The sequence below is a fragment of the Triturus cristatus genome, chromosome 3_2, assembly GCF_964204655.1.
Source record: "Triturus cristatus chromosome 3_2, aTriCri1.1, whole genome shotgun sequence".
In the NCBI taxonomy this organism is placed as follows: domain Eukaryota; kingdom Metazoa; phylum Chordata; class Amphibia; order Caudata; family Salamandridae; genus Triturus; species Triturus cristatus.
In genome coordinates this window covers 454,160,110-454,180,480 of record NC_140584.1, presented here as the reverse complement: position 1 = coordinate 454,180,480, position 20,371 = coordinate 454,160,110, and the positions used below count along the sequence as shown (strand labels likewise).

General features: G+C 43.2%; 1 protein-coding gene across 2 annotated transcripts in view; it reads right to left on the bottom strand.

Annotated features, from left to right (window-relative positions):
• ABCC8 (ATP binding cassette subfamily C member 8) overlaps positions 1-20,371 on the bottom strand; it is a 1,425,084-nt gene that overhangs the window by 169,063 nt on the left and 1,235,650 nt on the right. For both annotated transcript variants that reach the window (XM_085648067.1, XM_085648068.1), the window contains one exon: positions 5,213-5,315. In XM_085648067.1, the coding sequence (XP_085504193.1) occupies positions 5,213-5,315 (103 nt within the window). The remainder of the gene's footprint in view (positions 1-5,212; positions 5,316-20,371) is intronic.

Sequence of the window (20,371 nt, the reverse complement as noted above, 5' to 3'; positions counted from 1 at the left end):
CTGCAGCCCTCTTCAACGTAAACAGGAGTCTTGGCACAAAACTGGAGAAGGTAAACCTTCAGCGGTACTCATCTGTGACTATATTCGACCCGCACTCCATCGCAGTCTGCCTCAACATTTAACTTTGAGCCAGTCAAGTGCAACCAAATAGCCGCAGTTGCCGCTTTGTGCTTTTATGCACTATTTTACAGTATATTCTTTATAAAATTTATAACTCCTGTTCTACTGATTGCACTTCTTTCATTTTGGTCTTGTTTTATTTTTTTTAATGTTACTCTATTTTTCGAACCTGGTGTGGGATGCTGTTTGAAGTGTTGTACAAATACTATACACATTGGGGCCGATTCACACATGTAATCTGAGACAAAAGTCTACTTTACAACTTTTGGTATTCACAGAGATCATTTACGAGTCGTATCTTTACATCCACAGTCAGGCCGGAATCTCCGAACCCGAGCCGTACTCACCGTCTCCATTCGTACTCTCCGGCTCAGGCCATACTCACAGGCTCGGGCCGGATGAAGTGTAATCAGTGGGTCAGAATGCAATCTAAAAAAGGGAAACATTAGGACCATGTGATAAATGGTAGAGAAGGTCCTGAAAATCAGTTTGGGCATAGAAAAGGGTATGGTCCGACACAACATTATATCCCAGAAAGGTTTGCTCCTGTGCATCATGGTACATGCAAAGCACAATTTGCGCTCCCCTTAGTGTTAACTGTAGTGTCAACACTAAGGTGAGCGCTCTTAGTGCTCACTGTAGTATTGACACTACAGTGAACACTGAGGTGAGTGCAAATTGTTTCATGATGCAAACGAGCAAACTTTTCTGGGTTATGATGCAGTGTCTGGCCACACCCTTTTCTCTGCCCAAACTCATGACCTCCTCTACCATTTATCACACATTTCTAATGTTCCTTTTTGTAAAAATTGCATTCCAGCCCATTGATTACACTTCATGCAGCTCGAGCTGGAGAGTATAGCTCGAGCCGGAGAGTACGGCCCGAGCCCGAGAGTACGGCCCGGGTGTGGAGAGTACGACCCGGGTGCAGAGATTCAGACCCGACAGCAGACGTAAAGATACGACTCGTAAATAACCTCTCTGAATACCAAAAGTCGTAAATGACTTCAATGAATACCAAAAGTCAAGTTAGACGTTTGTCTCAGATTTCCTTTGTGAATCGGCACCAGTGTCTTTAAGTCAAACCATACCGCTCTGTGTCAAGCTACCAGAGGGTTGAGGACAGGTTAATTTGGGGTTTGCTTATGACTTACCCTGTTAAGGATTGTGGTTGCTGCTTGACCAGGGGTCACACCTGTTAGACCTGGCATTCTCAGGGTTGTCTTCCCCTGGACTTTTTACTTTTTGCCTCCATGTTTTGCGGGTTCTTTTTGTTGGCCTTAGGACTTTACCACGGCTAACCAGTGCTAAAGTGCATGTGCTTCTCCCCTAAACATGATGATATTGGTGTATACATGAATGGCATATTTGCAGTACTGGTAAGTCCCTTGTAAAGTGGCATACCATATACCCATGGCCTGTACTTCTAAAGCTACTAGTGGGCTGCACTGATTGTGCCACTCATAGAAGTAGCCTTTCAAACCTGTCGCAGGCCTCCCACTTCAGTGCCTGTGTGTGCAGTTTACTGCCACTTCAATTTGGCATTTAAAACTAATAGCCTAGCCTTAAACATCCCTTTAATTACATGTAAGTCACCCCATAGGTATACCTCTAAGGTCAGGGTGTCATGTAAGTAAAAGGTAGGGCATGTACTGGTATGTTTTGAATGTCCTGGTAGTGACAAACAGCCTACTTAGTTGTTTTTAATACTGTGAGGATGACCCGTCCCATAGGCTAGCATTGGGAATTGCTTTATACACTTTTAAGCTGTAATTCCTGATCAGAGAGGAGTAGCTTTATCATGTTTCATATGTTTGGAATGGTAATGATAAGTCCACCATACTGGTGAGGTTGGATTTAACATTACTGTTTTAGATATGCTTCTTTTAGAAAGTGGACATTTCTCTGTAATTACTGTTCTCCGTGCCTGACAGCCTGTCTCCAATACACTTCTAGGATGCATGACAGCTACACTTTGTGAATTCTCTCTAGACAGCCACAAACACAGGATGGTGAGGCTCATCTGCATTCTGAGCACACATCTGCTTTCATCTGCATTCTGATGGGTCTTTCTAGGCAGGGGAAAGGGAGGGGCTGACAATTACACTTCAATAGGTAGTGTCCTGCCCACACTCAAAGCACTGATTCCTCCCCCACCCCCACAGATAGCCTAGCAGACAGAACTGGGTTGAAAGGAAGTTGTGTGCTCTTCAGAGAGCTGCTTTAAAGTCACCCCTTACATCACAGGCACTTTTAGGTACAAGTACTGGGTCTCTGACCCCCTAAAATTAGACACTTCTGGATCTTGAACTGAACCTCTGGCAGAAGGACTGCTGGGCTGCTTAAATGGCTCCACAGGACGGCCTTTCTGGAAGAACTGCTTTTCTGCTTGTTACCCTGCTGCTTGTTGCTGCCTGACTCTGCTGAAAGGCGAGCTCGACTCTACCTTCCTTCAAGTGGTCTCCAAGGGCTTGCTGGCTTGCCTCCTGTATTCTGAAGTCTCAGGAATATAAAAGACTTGCTGCAATTCTGCTGGTGCTGCTGGTCTCTGCCTTTTGTGAGTCCTACTCTTGCCTAAGGTGCCTTCTCCAGCTTCTGGGCCTCAGAAGTGGGTTCTGCATCTGTTTTCTTCAAAACTGATGCATCGTCACCACTGTGTCGATCAGAACAGACACACCGCCCTTCAGCACCAATGCAGAAGCTGTTCGATGATAGAGGTTACACAGCCTGACAACGACGCTCTGTGTGGCTCAACGACGACGCATTGCCTTCACTTCAGTGAACCTTGATAATGATGAAGCGACTCAACTGCGTGGAAAAGAGCGACTCATTGAGTCCTCATCGATGCTGCTTTGCTCCATCTAAGGTACTTTCTCAGCGTGCCCTGTGTTGGTCCTGTACCTGGCCTGCCCTCCATCGCAGCTGGCCTGAACTTTGGATTTGCACCAGTCCCTCGGGAGCTCAAGTAACCTTTTGACCTCTAGTGACTTTTAAGCACTATTTTTGCATTTATTATTTAAAAAATCATATCTCGACTTCTACTTATTGGATGTTTGTGGGGTTGGTCTTATTTTGCTCAGAAAAATATTCTCCGTTTTTCTAACCCTGTGTGGAGTCTTTTTGTGATGTATTCCTGGTGTTACTGTTGCACAAATACTTTACACATTGCCTCTTTGGATGTGCCTGACTGCTCTGTGCCAGGCTACCAAAGCGTGAGCACAGGTAATCTTTTAGTGTGTATCTAGCTTACCCTGACTAGAGTGGTGGTTGCTGCATTTCCTGGGAGCATACCTCAGCCAACCAGGAATCCCATTTCTAATCGCACAACCCAGACAACCAGTAACCCAGTTTCTCATGCATACATATTTCTCATTTACTTGGATTTTCATTGCCATGTAAAACAGTTACTTTTATGCAGTTTTACTTTAACCCAGAACTGATGATGGAAAATCTTCAACCAGCAGCAAATAGTCATTGGAGGAAAAAATAGCCAAAAAGCTGAAATGTGCCTCTTAGTCAACATTTTCCCCACACACTTCAAAATCTGGACAAAGAACGAAACAGCGATGGAAATCACTATTAGATGGTACTTCCCACAGATTTAGAGCATTATTTACATGAGGTCGTATTTGCAGTATTCTGGAATATTATGCACATGAAGGAATGTAAATTGAAGTATAAAAAGCAGCACAATTTGTGGTTTTCTATGCAAGATTGTTGCTATATTTTTTCACTTAATTTGAAGGACAAGATCATTAGACACACTTTCTAAAAACCATTAAAGTGTATCACTAGATTCTTCTGGGAAGAATAATTTTATTTTTCTTCTGACCCATTATAACTATTGCCCTGACTTGAGTTTGTTCAGAAGGGTTTGTGCCACAACAGAAAGATATTCTTGTTGCTCAATACGTTTTAAATAAGAATACACTTATGCTTTATATGTATAGGTGGTTTAAATTATCTTCATCCTGCTTTTTGTTATTAATTATTGTTTACAGTCACACCGTATTACATGCTCTTCTTGGTGTAATATATATTTTTCAGCGTTTGTTTTATGGAAATCGTATTTTTCGACATCAACAGTTATTGTGAAATTGATTGTTTGATTAATGATGTATGCTTCTGGTTTATGTTTCACTCTGATCTTTATACTTTCTGATTTAAGGTCTGGAGCAATTCCAAGGAAAATCTTCCAGTAGGCTATGATATTCAGCAATATGTATCCTGAATGCCAAGGTCTAACCAGTCTATGGCATCTCTCTTCAGCTCCCTCTGATCCTGACATTCAGCCTGAATTAATCTATCTGGACCCCTAGATTGGGCATTGCTGCTAGGGGGGTCTTGCTGTTTTCCGGTAGGGTGAGAGGTCTGCTTGTAAATCACTCGCATTGGTACCCTTTCAGTTTCTACCACAGCTCTTCTCCTTTTTCTTGTACAGACATGCATGTTTTTAGGATGGAGTGATTGACTGTTCATACCACATGCACGTAGTAAAAATGTAAGTGCAACCCAATAAGCCCTGGAGAGTTTGTGTCTGAGTACACTTCAACGCAGGAATTGCAAACAAAGGGATCATTCACCAATCATACTTTATGAAAATCATTTTTAACACATAATTAAGCATTCGTTACATAGCCCATTAGTCTCTTCGACTGCCTTGAACACATTAGCAGTTGGGGAGTAAAGAGAGATATAGAGAAAACAAAACTGAACAGAAACAAAAATTCATTGAGATGCATACATGCGGGTAAGAATGCTTACTTCTTCCGGAAGGAGTTTAACAACACATTATATCTATTCATTAATATTATTTGCACATGACGCTATTCACGACTATATGAACATCTAGTTCTAATGTATAAGATTTTGTCTCCAGTTTTCCCCTTTAATTGAAGTAATTCAAGGTATGATAACACAGATTCTTTTGCCAATATCCCATATTATCCTTGCTCAAGTGCACGTTTCTAATTATGGTTTTAATGCTTAACTTTAAAAGGAAATGTGAGATTAAAAATAGTTTTTTTGGTTTGCAAACTACATGTTTGAAAAGCATGCATTTCAGTCTTACAAAGCAGACTATTGTACTTGCCATGCGGATTTCCAACCACCGATTGGCAGCCGTTAGGAAAAGGGACGCTATGTTGTTAGAGTCTGTGAACTCGAGGAGTTTTCGTCTGAATCGGGCTTCATACCTTGGAGAAAAAGAGCAGAAATGAATTACGAATGTGGTTTCCTTTCCACACCGATGGAAGATAACAATAAAACCTGTGCATGGTCATTTGCTAAGGTTCTTTAGTACTTCGGCAGTTATTGTGGGTGTAAACATGCGACAGTGAATTCATAGGTCTGCAACAACGAGTCCAGTCACAAAGAGCCAGAGTTATATCAGTGGATTCACGTATGCGGATGGGAAATCTTCTAACCTTGTTTTGGAGTCAAAAGAGTAAGATATTGCACAAAAGTTATAGAAAGATTTGCATAGGATATAGATTGCTCCAACTAATACTTATTCATGCTTACATATACCTAATATCATTGCCCCAGAATGGCAATGTCCCTATTCCCTCTTAATGCCACCATCTTTAAATTAGGTATTGTGAGAAAGCGTTTCATGCACCCTCATTGTCCATGCATATCCCTAAATACTACTATCTAGAGGTCTACTCAGAAGTCCACTCATGGTTATTGCTAATGTATCCATTGGCCATTCATGGTACTAAAAATGCACATTTATGAAAGGCAATAAAGCCCTGTTAGAGCAACACAGGTATGTCATCAAAGGAGAGGGTGCATGTAAGACATTGTTCTACATTCTGTCCATCAATTGTGCTTTTTGCATTTGTCACCCCGAGTGGGGCGGGTATGCCCAGACGTGGGTTCCATTCTCTCCATGCCACTGGAGTCAAGCTATCCTGGCTGATGAGGGCTGAAAGCCCGAAACCGGTCCTAGAATGCTTGTTTCCAGTCCAGGGAGGACCTGGCCTGGCAGTTCAGGCTGGACTGTTCCCATTGGGTGCAGGGTCAAGACGGATTTGCATATGGCTGGGTCCAAACTGGAATGGCATGGTGAGCAGAAAAACGATGGATTAAGGCCCAGATCTCTGTACTGGGGTGAATGTATGACATTGTTCTGCATTCTGTCCATCAATTGTGCTTTTTGCATTTGTCACCCTGAGTGGGACGGGTATGCCCAGACATGGATCCCGTGCTCTCCAAGCCACTGGAGTCAAGCTATCCTGGCTGATGAGGGCTGAAAGCTAGAAACCGGTCCTAGTATGCTTGTTTCCTGTCCAGGGAGAACCTGGCCTGACAGTTCGGGCTGGACTGTTTCCAGTGGGCGCAGGGTCAAGACTGATTTGCATATGGCTGGGTCCAAACTGGAATGGCATGGTGAGCAAAAAAACGATGGATTGAGGACCAGACCTCTGACATTGATCTGCATTCTGTCCATCAATTGTACTTTTTGCATTCAAAGGAGAGGTTAGTCTCTTTTTCTCGATACCCCAGTGTGCTTCATTGCTAGCACCCCATGCACCTGCTAGAGCTCCAGTGCACCCAGTAGCACATCACACTTCATTTACAATCACAAACATTTGCATTTATTATTTCATACTTCTAAATTCCTGAAACCTGTGATGTGGTTATTAAGGATGAAGGAGTTTCAATTTGCTACTCAAATATACTGTACCAAATGTATGGGATGGAAGGGAAGTGACAAGAACCTGGTTTGGTGTTTGGTCTGCCAGTGATCTCTGGTAGGGGGTAGCGAGGGCTTCTAGATGCTCTGATCCTTTCACTGGATTCCTTGATCAGACTGTTATGTTATGTTATGTCCACTTGTAACGCGCTCGGCTACTCGTAAGTATCCCGGCGCGAAACCCGAGGGGAGTGGAGAGCCAATCACGTAAAGAGAAATGTTTTGAGCTTCCTTTTGAATACTGCAAGCTCGTGAGTAAGGCGAAGATCAGAGGGAAGAGCATTCCAGGCCTTGCTGGCTTTAACCACCAGAGAACAGCCCGACCCTCTGGAGTTTAAAGCGCGGAACTGAAGCAAGACAGAGGGACGAAGAGCGCAAGGCCCGCGAGGGGACGTAAAAGGAAAAGCGCCTCTGGAGATAGAGGGGGCCCTGACCGTGGAGAGCTCGATGGGCCAGGACCAAGAATTTAAACTTGATCCTGGCCGCCACGCGTAGCCAGTGAAGAGAGTGCAGGTGAGAAGTGACACTCGTCCTAGACGAAATGCCCAACAGCAATCTGGCCGCCGTGTTCTGGACCACCTGCAGTTTTTTAATCATGTACCCAGGGACCCCCGCATATAGGGAATTGGCTGGTGTAACTAGTGTATAGTAACTGGTGTTACTCTACACGCAAAGGCAGTGACATCAGCACAGGATGCCAGCAGAATCTCAACAGGCTTCTTGGTGCTCAATTCTAGCCCAGAGGAGATGCAAAGCTGTTGGGTTTTGAATATCCAGGAAGCGTCACAGCATGGTACCGTATATGTTTAATGATAGTGTGATGAAGATGTTCAACAGTTCTTCAATAAGCTCAAGGGGGCTGCATGTTACAGCCCACTTCAATTTCTTGGATAGAAATGAGTTTCCTGAAACGGCTCCAAAATCATGGGATATCCCAGCTGCCCAAAAGGAATATAAAGGGTGAACCCAAGGTGGCTAAGCGGAGACGAGAGGGATGATTGGATCGCTAAGACTTTCTTTGTTAGAGTGTCCCGGCCTGTAACGGACACACCCTAAGCAGTAAAATAGATATCCTGGATTTTAATGTAGCCACAAATGGTTAGAGACTGATCATGAAATTCTGGCTATGGACCCAGCTAACACAGACAAATCGATTTGTGAGACAATATTCAGACAGTCAGTTTGCCAGCATTAATGGGCACTGTGGACAGCCATATCATGTTAAGTTGGCATTAACAGCCCACAGTAAGTCGAACCACTGGCAAACCCTCGGGGTAGCATTCCAACCCATTGTTCCCAATCTCATTTTGGAGCCAGCCATATGCACATCAATCTTCACTCTGCTCCAATAGGAACAGTCCAGCCCAAACTGGCCAGGTCCTCCCTGAACTAGAGCACAAGCAACCCAAGACCAGTTTCACCCTGATTTCTTAACAACGTTGCCCAATTAATATTAAAGAGAGTCAATTAACAAGGAAAGGGGGAATCCGTTCTCAAATACTCAGCCAAGACCAACAAAGAAAAATGTGAACCACCATGTTTTTACGTTTCTCAATTTTGCAAATCGCCTGTATAATTCGGGAGCCTTTTTTATTGGTTTGACCAATACTCGTTTGCTAGGCATAGTTTAAAAAAAAGAAAAATATAAAAAAATGCTTAATACTGAAGGAAAACAAGCAGTTTTAGGTATCTCAGAATTGCATTTTGAATTTAATATTTACAACCTTTATTTAAAAGGCATTGTTTATTTTTCAAATATTTTTCACCCAGAAAAAGGTGGAGCTTTCTGTTACTGCTGAGATTTATTCACATGTGCTCCTTTTAAGAAAAACCGTCAAGCCCCCCCCAAGTAACACTCCAACATGCTAATCTACCTACTGGTTCCATCAGAATGAACCCTGCTGCCTGATTTTGTCCTCCACGCTACATAATTTTAAAAGCACTGAATATAGCCAACATGCTAGGCCATGTTAACATTGCTAACCAGGTCTTTCACACCACTGCCCATCTCAGGAGAAAGAATGCAAAGTAAGCCTTAGGAAGCCCATACACTTTCCACTGGGACAAGCAGCTGGAAAGGACGTCGGGCCCCAGTGTTGAGGGGTTTTCCCTCGGCCTTGTCCAAAGTACAGTTTAGCTGAGAAACATGATTTGAGAAATTGTCCGAGAACGAAACAAAAGTTACCTGTAAAGTGGTTTAGCATCAACAAAACACAGATACCTGTCCCGGGTTGTGATTTCCTGTCACCAAGCAAGAAACATCCCAAACATGTCAATCCAGTCGCATTTATGTTTATTTCTGAAAACTGTGCTATCCAAGAGGAAAATCCCCAAATTATGAATAATACTATTTTTTCATTAGCTGTACTTTGATCATTGTGGCCTACCTTGATGAGCGATCGAAGTTCAATAGAACCAGAAAATAAAGAGTTATGCAAGAACAAAAGGGGAAGGAGGGACTAAGAACGATTGAAACAGTAAACGAAAACAAGGCTCTTGAGAAACTAAAAGAAAGAAACAGCCCACGAACAAGTGAGTTTGATATTGGCGTAGGAGACGGAGCGATGGGAGAGATATCTATGAGGCACAGATGAAGAAAAATAAATTACAAAATGAGGAGGAGACGGAAGAGAGAAAAGTCAATATAGACACGACAGACGTTGAGAGTGGAGTGAGCGACAGGAAGAAACAAGGAGAGTATGAAAAGTGAAAAAGAAAAACAGAGAAACGTTAAAAGACAGATGACTCTTTCAAATAAAAAGAATGAACACACTAGCTTAGATAGGCTGGGATGGAGCAGAGACAACCCTCCCCGTAGCTTCTTTTCTGTACAAGTTATGATAAATATAACAATGGCTATTTGTTGGATTTAGCAATACCAGTCTTGTAAGCCTTTGAATGATATTTGATTCCCTTCCCAGCAATACATAATTTATGCAGAAAATATTGCAATTTTAGCCAGTGGGCTAAGTATCTACAATGGAGAAAAAAATTAAAATGGATAGATTTTCCTCACCAGGGTTCATAAAACCTTTCTATAAGGACCATGCCGATGGCTACATGACTCCCCTCCCCGGGACACCTAGGGGAGACACTGTATATGTAACAGTAATGTAGATTATCAGTTTTAAAGTGTCCAGAGCACGAATGTCGAGTTTGCAGTGAATCTACTTTTTAAAAGCAGTGCTACAGAGCTTTCGAAATGACCTCAGGCACACAGCAGTGCATGCTTCCAAGTGCAAAAAACAGCTGGCCTCTAAACATCCATGCTGTATTTTATACAAGGGTCATATAGGTATTTTCAAATCCCCCCTGCCCTATTATCTACCAGGGACTTATAGGGTAGATCATACCAATTGTAGGTGTACCTTAACACATAGTGTACCCTATACATGTGTGTGTTTAAACATAACACTGGCCCTGGGCCTGCCTAACAGAGTCCAGTGCACTCGCAGGATCAGAAAACTAGCATCTAGGGGTATCAAATAGGGTAAAAAGTGGGGGGACACTGCAAACAAGTCCTGAATCCTCACAGACATAATGGTTGTAGACCCTTTATAATGTTTTAACAAATGCAGCACACAGATTCATAGCATGACATAACAATATGGTGGTACTAAAATGTTACTTGTACAGCAAACCAATCAAACTGTTAATTTCTAAATTTCTAAACTACATACTTGCAAACAATTTCCATTGGACAGAAATATGAGAAATACAACTTAATACAATGTACATGCATAACAACTAACATCGCAATGGAGTTTTATCACATTAACCTTCAAATTGTTTCAAATATATCCGTCAGCTAAAGAAGCTAAAAATCATACTTTTGCACATACAGCGACATAGAGAGTCACTGATGCTGCAGTTGAATTTCAATGATTTTCTAGAAAGCAAATGAAAAGAAATTCTTGTGTACAACATTTAAACAGGCACTTTCAGAAATGAGGCCTAGAACTGACTGGTTATACTAACTGAACCAAACCTATACTAAGCATTATTTTTCCAATGGGAAAATAATTGTTTACATGCCTACCAACTGCTTGAGTTGGATGTTTCCAAGCTCAGTGTCACTAAATCTTTGCCCAAGAGTATTTCGGGAAAATCACAAGGCAAATTCCAGCCATGGCTGGATCTGTTTGCCAAGGAGTCCATTGCACTTCTTCCAAACGTTTATTCCCTAGTTTCATCTCTTAAGGACGGGAAGGGGATGCCCTGTCTCTAGCTTGCCCTGGATCTGCTCTGTACCTTCACTTCCTTTTTGTTGATTTTGAGGGTTCTGAAAAAAGACCCTAGATGAACAAAGTCATGCTGTAACCATGGTACCTTAATAAACAAGACGTCTTTGGTATCCCTAGTAAAATGGTATTACATGTGCCCAAGGCCTATAAATTAAATGCTGCTGGTAGACTGCAGCAATGATTATGCCACCCATTGAGGTGGCCATTTGAACATGTCTCAGGCCTGCCATTGCAGCCTGTGTGTGCAGTTTAAAACTGCCATTTCGACCTGGCAAAACAAACCTTTCACCAGGCCAAAACCTTCCTTTCTAATACATATACATCACCCTTAGGGTAGACCCTGAACAGCCCAGAGGGTAGGGTGCAGTGTATTTGAAAAGTAGGATGTGCTTTTAAGTTTTGCATGTCCTGGTAGTAAAAAACTCCTAAATTCGTTTTGCACAACTGCAAGGTCTACTTCTCCCAGAGGATAACATTGGAGTTATCTTATTACATTTAATAAGCTAATATTTCTAATTGGGAGCAGGTAGTCAGGTTGTATTTGCTGTCTAAGGAATTGTAATGAAAAGCCCTCTATAATGGTAAAGTCCGATTCTTTTGTCACAATTCTGAAAAAGCCACTTTTAGAAAGTGCAAAAAGAACAATTGATGGACAGAATGCAGAACAATGTCATACATTCACCCACGTACAGAGAGCTGGGCCTAAATCCATCGTTTTTTTGCTCACCATGCCATTTCAGTTTGGACCCAGCCATATGCAAATCAGTCTTGACCCTGCACCCAATGGGAACAGTCCAGCCCGAACTGCCAGGCCAGATCCTCCCTGGACTGGAAACAAGCATCCCAGGACCGGTTTCGGGATTTCAGCCCTCATCAGCCAGGATAGCTTGACTCCAGCGGCACGGAGAGCACGGGACCCATGTCTGGGCATACCCGTCCCACTCGGGGTGACAAATGCAAAAATAACAATTGATAGACAGAATGCAGAACAATGATATACATTCACCTCAGTACAGAGATCTGGGCCTAAATCCATCGTTTTTTTGCTCGCCATGCCATTCCAGTTTGGACCCAGCCATATGCAAATCAGTCTTGACCCTGCGCCCATTGGGAACAGTCTAGCTCGAACTGCCAGGCCAGGTCCCCCCTGGAATGGAAACAAGCATCCTAGGACTGTATTGGCCCTCTTTAATGGTAAAGTCCAATTTTTTTGTCACAAATCTGAAAATGCCACTTTTACAAAGTGTGCATTTGCATGTCCTAACCATTTGGTACCTGCAGCCTATTCCTGGCTAACATGACTAGATGTATCTAGCAGATGGTCTTTGTGTATTTCTCCTAGACAGTGAGACACATGGAAGAGAGGTGTTGGCAGCATGGGCCACTCTGACTTAACGAGGAGGGAGAAGCTGTCACCTACCACACTTGCACATCACAAAATCTCTGACTGAGCACTCTCACAAAGGGTTTGATACTGGGCTTTTGTGATCCCATACAAGCTTGGAACAGGACAAGGAGGAAGGGGATTCCCAACACCTCAGGGCGTGGAACCCTCTAGAAGCTTCCTCTACATTAAAAGGGGCACCAGGTATAAATTGTGGACCCTTAGACCCAACTCTTCAGTACACTTCTGGACTTGTGTCTCTGCTGTGAAGACTTCACTGACGCAAGCACTTCGCATCGCCATTCGCAGCAGTGCCACTCCAAGCAAGGACATCACCTTGCCCAATGTAGCCCAATGTAGCCCAATGGAACCACTGCTGCGTGACACATCTCCATGCAAGGACATTGCAACGCACTTTGCATGTCCCTGGAATCGGCACTGCATGACACATCTCCTCTCCCGGACCTTGCACTGACTTGGTTGCACTCCCCATCCTCAACAAGGGGCTCCGCATCTCATCGCAACCAGGATTAATGTACTGTGTTCAGTGGACCCAAGTGGGTCCCTGGAGCCTGCCAATGCTCCACTGTGGTTGACCTGAACTTGTAACTTTGCCTCGGTTGCCGCGACCAGATAACCATAGTTGGCGCTTTGTGATTTTTAGCGCATTGTTCCCTTAAACCTCTAAAATGTAATATCTCCTGTTTTTTTTTTTTTTTTTGAAAATTTTATTGAACAATAAATCAATTACAAGCATGGGCCTACAACCACCAGGGCCGGCCGCTAGATTCAGAAAGGATCATACAGATGCTAAGGCAGTAGTCGACTCCCGGGGCCCAGCCCCGTACATGGCTCCGGATAGTCCTAGGGAAGCAGGATACATAGGTTTAACATAAATAACAAATAAAAACAAAAGGCGAGGCGTAAGGGCAAAAAATGTGGGTCAGGCTACATCCGGGGGACTCTACTTTTGACCTTCAAATAGCTATCAAGAGGAAGGAGTAATGATAGGTCGGGGGGGGGGGTCACGGGTGAGGAACGTCTATATTCGGTTATTCCATAAATCGCAAGGAACCATCAAGGGTCAGGGGGACAAAGCAATATCGGTGTCCACTAGGGGGGGAATACAGATACCCCCACGATACGCGTTCCATTGCCCCCAGATTCTACCCCATGCCCCCGGTTTACCACGAGCCACATACACAGTCTTCTCCCTGAACATGCACCAGTCCATGTTCTCCTTCCATACGGACACGGTGGGAGGCCGCTGGGAACCCCAAAGCTGCGCTATATCTCTCTTGGCAATCATGTTCCCCAGGGCCGCCCACCGAGTCTGAGCCGCGTTATAATCATTGGGCTCCCACACATTCAGGACACAGCGACGCACCTCCGGCAGCAGCACAACCCCGGTGACTTGTCCCATGACCACATGAACCCGGCGCCAGTATTCCGCCACCTCGCGACACTCCCAAAGGATATGGAGAAAGGTGGCTCTGAGTCCACATCCCCGCTTACAGAGCCCGTCTTCAGAAAATCCCATCGAGACCAAACGGGGACCCGTCACATACACCCGGTGGAGAATCTTAAGTTGGACCAGGCGGAGACGGGCTGGAATGGCCACTTCCTTGGGGGACGACAGTGCGGACTGCCAGTCCTCGTCGTCCAGTTCCACCCCATCCCCCGTCCACGCCTCCCGGAGGCGCACCAAGAGGTCAGCCCGATTATTGATAAGTTTTTTATAAATTAATGAGATAGTACTGTCGGGGACATGACCATCGAGTATGCGGTCCTCGAGGGGCGAAGAAGCCGGGATCTTGGTCCCCTCCCCAAAAACAGAGAGCAGGGCATGCCGAATCTGGGCGTAGCGGAAGAACTCCCTTTCCGTGAGTTCGTATTCGCTCTGGAGCGCCGCGAATGTTTTAACAGCACCCTTAATCCATAGGTCTCCCACTCTACTAATACCAATCGTGTCCCAACGTTCAAACCCCTTCGTTGTCCAGAGGCTTCCCAGGCGGTCGGAGGCAAACAGAGGAGTAGCACATCTCCTGTTTTATTGATTGGAGTTTTGTTGTTTTGGTCTCGATTTATTTATTAAAATGTACTATTTGAATTGGTTTGGGGTTTTTCTTGTGTGGTGTCATCACTTTATTTCTGTTTAAAGTGCTATATAAATACTTTGCACATTGCCTCGAAATTAAGCCTGACTGCTCTGTGCCAAGCTTCCAGAGGGTTGAGCACAGGTTAATTTGGGGTTTGCTTGTGACTTCACCATGATTAGGATTATGGTGGCTGCTTCAGTAGGGTTTCATCACCCTCAAGCAGTAACCCAATTTCTTACAATACTCTTCCAAGGATCTTAATCCTTCCGCATATAATCTTATAAAAATATAGGATTTTCATCTTTTTAGGATTAGTAGTCTCTAACTTGAGAAGCAAACGGTCAATGGTTAGGGCACTCAGGAGTGAAGAAGAATTTTCTATTACTGACCTTGCTGGCTTCTTAAGAAGATTTATCCTAAAAAGATGAGTTCTGTATAGTTCTAGTCCTTAATTCCCACTAGGATCATCCATTCAAACATTTAGAGTCTGTTGATTTAGAATTCTTATCAACCAAAGTTCTATTTCTAGTGCCAGTTTCTTTCAGGTCAAAGGGTTGGTAATCTTGAATCATTTCTTTGTGAGGAGCATTTTCCTCCTTTTTTTCTGGGCAAAGTGATAGGTTGACTTGTTCCAGTTTTCCTTCAAAACATTTCTTCTTTATTTTATTGTTCTTTCTGTTTTCTTTTTCAATACATTGTTAGAAGGCGAGTCATTTCCATCAGCTCAAAGCCCATAACGAATTATCGAACTTCTTGACTAGGGCTACTTTCTTTGAAAGACTAACTTTCTGTTTGTCATTTTTGGATTATTGGGCTAGGGTAGGCATCCCTCTTCTTCTCTAAGAAAATATATATGTTTCACTATTTCTACAGCTTATAAAACGAAATGGCTTATTTGGCCAGTGTCATTATAGGGTTGTCCAAGTGGAGGACTCACATTCCAGAGCTTCCCTCAAGGGTTCTTCTCTCAGGGACATCTATTGTGCTGCCACTTGGTCCACTTCACACACTTTCATATATCATTAGCATAAACAGATTGCAGGTATATTTAAACTGATTTTGCTTCACCTAAGTGTTTTAACACAATCCTATTTTTATGTTTATTAAACTTTCTATTTCATGCACATTTTGTTAAATCCAAGTTTTGTTTTAAGACTCTGTGACAAGTTGCTTCCTGGTATAGCATCATTGGGTAAGGATTTCGGTGGGGAAGGTGAACAAGGAGGTGATGACCTGCTCGCTTACCAGTAATTTTTATTACTCTGAGTCCAAGACTTCCTTGTCACAGTCCTAAATTTCCCTCCCTTCTCTGCTGCTAGAAGCTTGTCCTGGGCCCCATATTATGGTTGAACAGGATATTTTTTTATCCCATTTCTTTTTTTCTGGCAGGGGGTAGGCAGATGGAGTCATTATTAGACAGATTAAACTAAGGATGTTTTTCAAGTGAAGTGACAATCAATGTGGCTGACCCCAAACCTCATTGGAGAAGGACTGTAAAAAGAAAAACTCTGGCAGGGAATATTGAAGGTGACTAATAAGTATCCAGGTCATGCATCTATATCCTAGCACAGGCTTGAAACTTTATTAAGTAAACAAGGAGAGAGCGAGGATAACATATGGGTACGTCCCTATCCCCAGGGTAAGTAATGGATAAACAATGTGGACGAACCCACTGTAAGAGGACGGCTCACTTGTGTATAAGTGCCAAGAAACCCTTTGGTTTGATAAAAGACCCCTCACCCACCAACCTAGTTGGTGGCATACTTCATCATTGGGGTCCCAACCAGGTAGTCGAATACCACACGGTTGTGCTGCGACGGCCTGATTACAGCGGAGCTGGTGTCGTGTAATATGTGAAGGAAGTGGTGAGAGTTAAAAACATCTCTGGGAATCCTTACTAATTAAACTTCATTCTTAGCGCCCAGGATAAGGTTAAAATAGAATGGGCGGGCCACTGCGGAGAAAGAATGCTCCTTGTTGTCCCTAAAAAATAGGTCTACATGTGTCAGCCCCATAAAAAATGGGGGGCTTTTTTCAGGACCAAGTGCGAATGTGTGAAATGTGAGGGTGTGGCAAAATCATGCCACGTGAATTATGATTTACAGCACACATGCTAAGGTGTGCTGTTTGGTGAGTGGTGTCTGTTTACTTACTGACCCACGAATAAAAAACCTGTTGGGAGAAAAGGAAAAAGAAACAGACAGGACACATACAACATTAATGTAACATTAAATGCAACATGAAATGCAATGTTCCTTGCAATAATTATGTGCCACTGTGCATGTCTCAGGTAAGTTGGCACTATTTTGAGTCAATAAATGGTACGAAACGGGTGAGGCATGCTGTTCTGGTATAAGGTGCTCCCTTTGCATTCAACAGTCTACTGATCGTGGCAATTTTGCTGCATGGCGGTATTATGCGAGAACAACAAAAGTAAAGGGCTTGTAGAGCCCTGTGTGTGCCATAAGTGCTCATTTAGCCTTATATTTAATGATACATGGCATTGGTGCCGGCGCAGACGATAGTCAGGCGGTGCGGCGGCCATGCGGTAATTAGGTTATGATTGTGAGTGACATATTAAAAGTGGAAAAAGACATATTTACACTGGCTACGTGTTGCTAGGAGCTGATAGCAAGACCTGGGAGGCGTGCCCCTCTGTGGTCATACACTATGGGCCAGATATGGGAAGAAATGTTACCAGAGGTGGACTACGAGGAGTCAATGTGATTGAAAAAAAGCTGTCTCTGCTATGGAGACGCATTACAGTGCTTGTAAAGGAAAATGGAAAGTTCTTACTTCAGCAAAACGGAGCACCCGCCGAAGGCACCTATTCTGGTCTCGCCACGGTCCTGGATGTTACTGGACCCCGCAGTGAACTGGCTTATGAAGCTGAGGCTGGTCACTTCCGGATGCGTGTGAGCGTCAGCACATATGCGTATGGAGCTTGGAACGTGCTGTAACCGAGAGGCTAGACCGCTTGCAGGATAATGTATTGCGCATGCGTGTAGTGCGCTTTCTTCAATAGAGCTATTTACAGCGTGGTAGTATGAGCACGTACTGTAACGGGAATGCTAGTCCGCTTGCAGGGTAATGTGTTGCGCATGCGTGTAGTGCGCTATTTTTAAAGGAAGTCTTCAGAGCGTGGCAGTGTGAGCACAATTCTGGGTACAGATCTGGGTAAAGATTACAATATGTAAGTGCTGTATATAAAAATGAAGAGCGATAGACCTGGTGGGATTGCATGGTCAATCCAATATTGTTCTACGATGTTTCTCATAGGTGTTGGGTATCCAGCATGCTGAGAAAGTCAGTATGTGCCGTTAAATTAATCAAACAAGGCCAAAGGATATGACAGAGGAACTATCCTGAAACTTTTGTAAGCCAAGAGATAGCTGAGTGTCCAGCTATGTTTAAGTGTGGTATCTTGGTGCATTTAAATTGTAGATCCAGATGATGTGCAAGGTAGGCCCTATGGTTAAAGTGATCTTAAGGGGGTTTGTTCAGGGAGTTCCATGGAATATTCTTGTTTAGGCCCGTAAGGTGAGTGGATAAGCAGTAAACCCACTGCTGTTCCTTCTCCAGGAGACGTTTCTGTAGGTTGGGTAGATCGGTGTCAAGTGTTTCGATGATGACCCACCACATGTCATTGGTAGTGTGTCCAGCCTCTAAGAAATGATTGGTCATCCGTGTCGTATTCCTTTTACATCGGATGGTACGTCGGTGCTCGCATATTTGTGTCTTGATTTTGCTGAATATCATTCGTATCATTTATCGAATCACAATAGTGCCAACTTACTTGAGACATGCACAGTGTCACATAATTATTGCAAGGAAGATTGCATTTTATGTTGCATTTAATGTTACATTAATGTTGTATGTGTCCTGTCTGTTTGTTTTTCCTTTTCTCCCTACAGATTTTTTACTCGTGGGTCTGTAAGTAAACAGACACCACTCACCAAACAGCACACATTAGCTCGTGTGCTGTAAATCATAATTCACGTTGCGCAATTTTGCCACACCCTCACACTTCACACATACTCACTTGGTCCTGACGAAAGCCCCCCATTTTTTATGGGGCTGAAACATCTACACCTATTTTTTAGGGACAACAAGGAACATTCTTTCTCTACAGTTGCCCGCCCATTCTATTTTAACCTTATCCTGGGCCGCTAAGAATCTCTTTATAGTTTAATTAGTAAGGATTCCCAGAGATATTTTTTAACTCTCACCACTTCCTTCACATATTACACGCACGAGCTCCCCTGTAATCAGCCGTCGCAGCACAACTGGGTGGTATTCAACTACCCGGTTGGGACCCCAATGATGAAGCATGCCACCAACTAGGTTGGTGGGTGAGGTGTCTTTCAACAAACCAAAGGGTTTCTTGGCACTTATACACAAGTGAGCCCTCCTCTTACAGTGGGTTCATCCACATTATTTGTCTAATGAAACTTTATTGTCCATTTTTTCTTTTTGGGCACAAGCTTAATTTCTTTTGCTGCCCACTTGACCTTTAATAGAAGGTAACTAATTTTCAAAGTCGTGTTTTCTTTACTGGAGGACTTTCTGACTTTTCTTCTCACTTATTCCATTTTCCAGCTCTAAAAATAATTCATAATTTGCAACTGCTTTGCTACAGTTATGGCAATAATGTAAAGAATAATTTTACTAATTAAAAGCAAAAAACAATCATTCTTTATGCATACAATAATAGATTACTTTACACAAATAATTTAGTATACATTTATAGCACACACTGCCATGATAAGACTCATTGACTTTGCCAATGCTTGTTTAAATAAAGTCTGCATTTGCTTTTAATCTTTAGTGATCCAACAGTGCAGCAGAACCTGCACAATTCCTTGCTGCCAACTCCTGGACTATAGTAAAACCTAGAGACTTTCTTTTAAGTAAAAGTAAGAACTTGGCACCTCAATGTGTATTTGAAAGAGTTATTGGAGAATCGGTGCTATGAATGGAAATGTTTTGACCGTGAAAATGCAGAATATGTACAAGCATTGAATATTGGACATTGATGAGGACATTTGTAAAAAATATATATTTTAGAAAAACAACTGATTCTTCCTGCATGTAGAGAATGCAAGTTTGTAAAGCTACCTACAATACGAAACTGATACTCCGTGTGATGGGAATGGGGCGCGGAGAAGCAGTGGCAGAGACTCCAGAGAGGGCATTTTGTTCAGGGTTGGCTGCTGCCTGGGCTGGGCTAGCTTTCATTGGGTGACTCCTGAGATATGCAATATTGGTAGATTTGCATCCTTTCTTCAGACAACTCAGCTAGTTCTGTTGATGGTTCGTGAAGAAAACCTTTGCTTCCGTGTACAGCTTCTAAGATAGAGTTACAAAAGCTGAGTCTGGCGGCTTATTGAATGAAAGGATGCAGTGAAAAGATGTTGCTGTGACCTTATGGTCACACGTTCTATTCTTGGCGGGTCCACTAATCGTTCTGAGGCTGTTTATTACATTGCGTTCCATTCAGGTGAGACACAATAAACATCTGCTACTCGGCAACAAGAAACCTTTCTGGATAAATGTGCGCTTTACTGATGCACATGTTCCATGAAGTGAATCGTAGCATTCTACAGATATAGCCTGGGTCAGCTTTCTAATAGCGCGGTTCAATAATTGGTTGCTTGATTTAGAGCTGTTAGGTAAAAAAGAGCCCTCCAGTATGTCATACTACTTTAAATTTAGAACGAGCGGTAGCAGTGCTCGCACGTTATGGACGCTTGAGGAAGGGCGGGAGGATGCCATATCTCGTTCCTGTTATCTGAAAGAACAGACCTTCCACAGCAATAAGGAT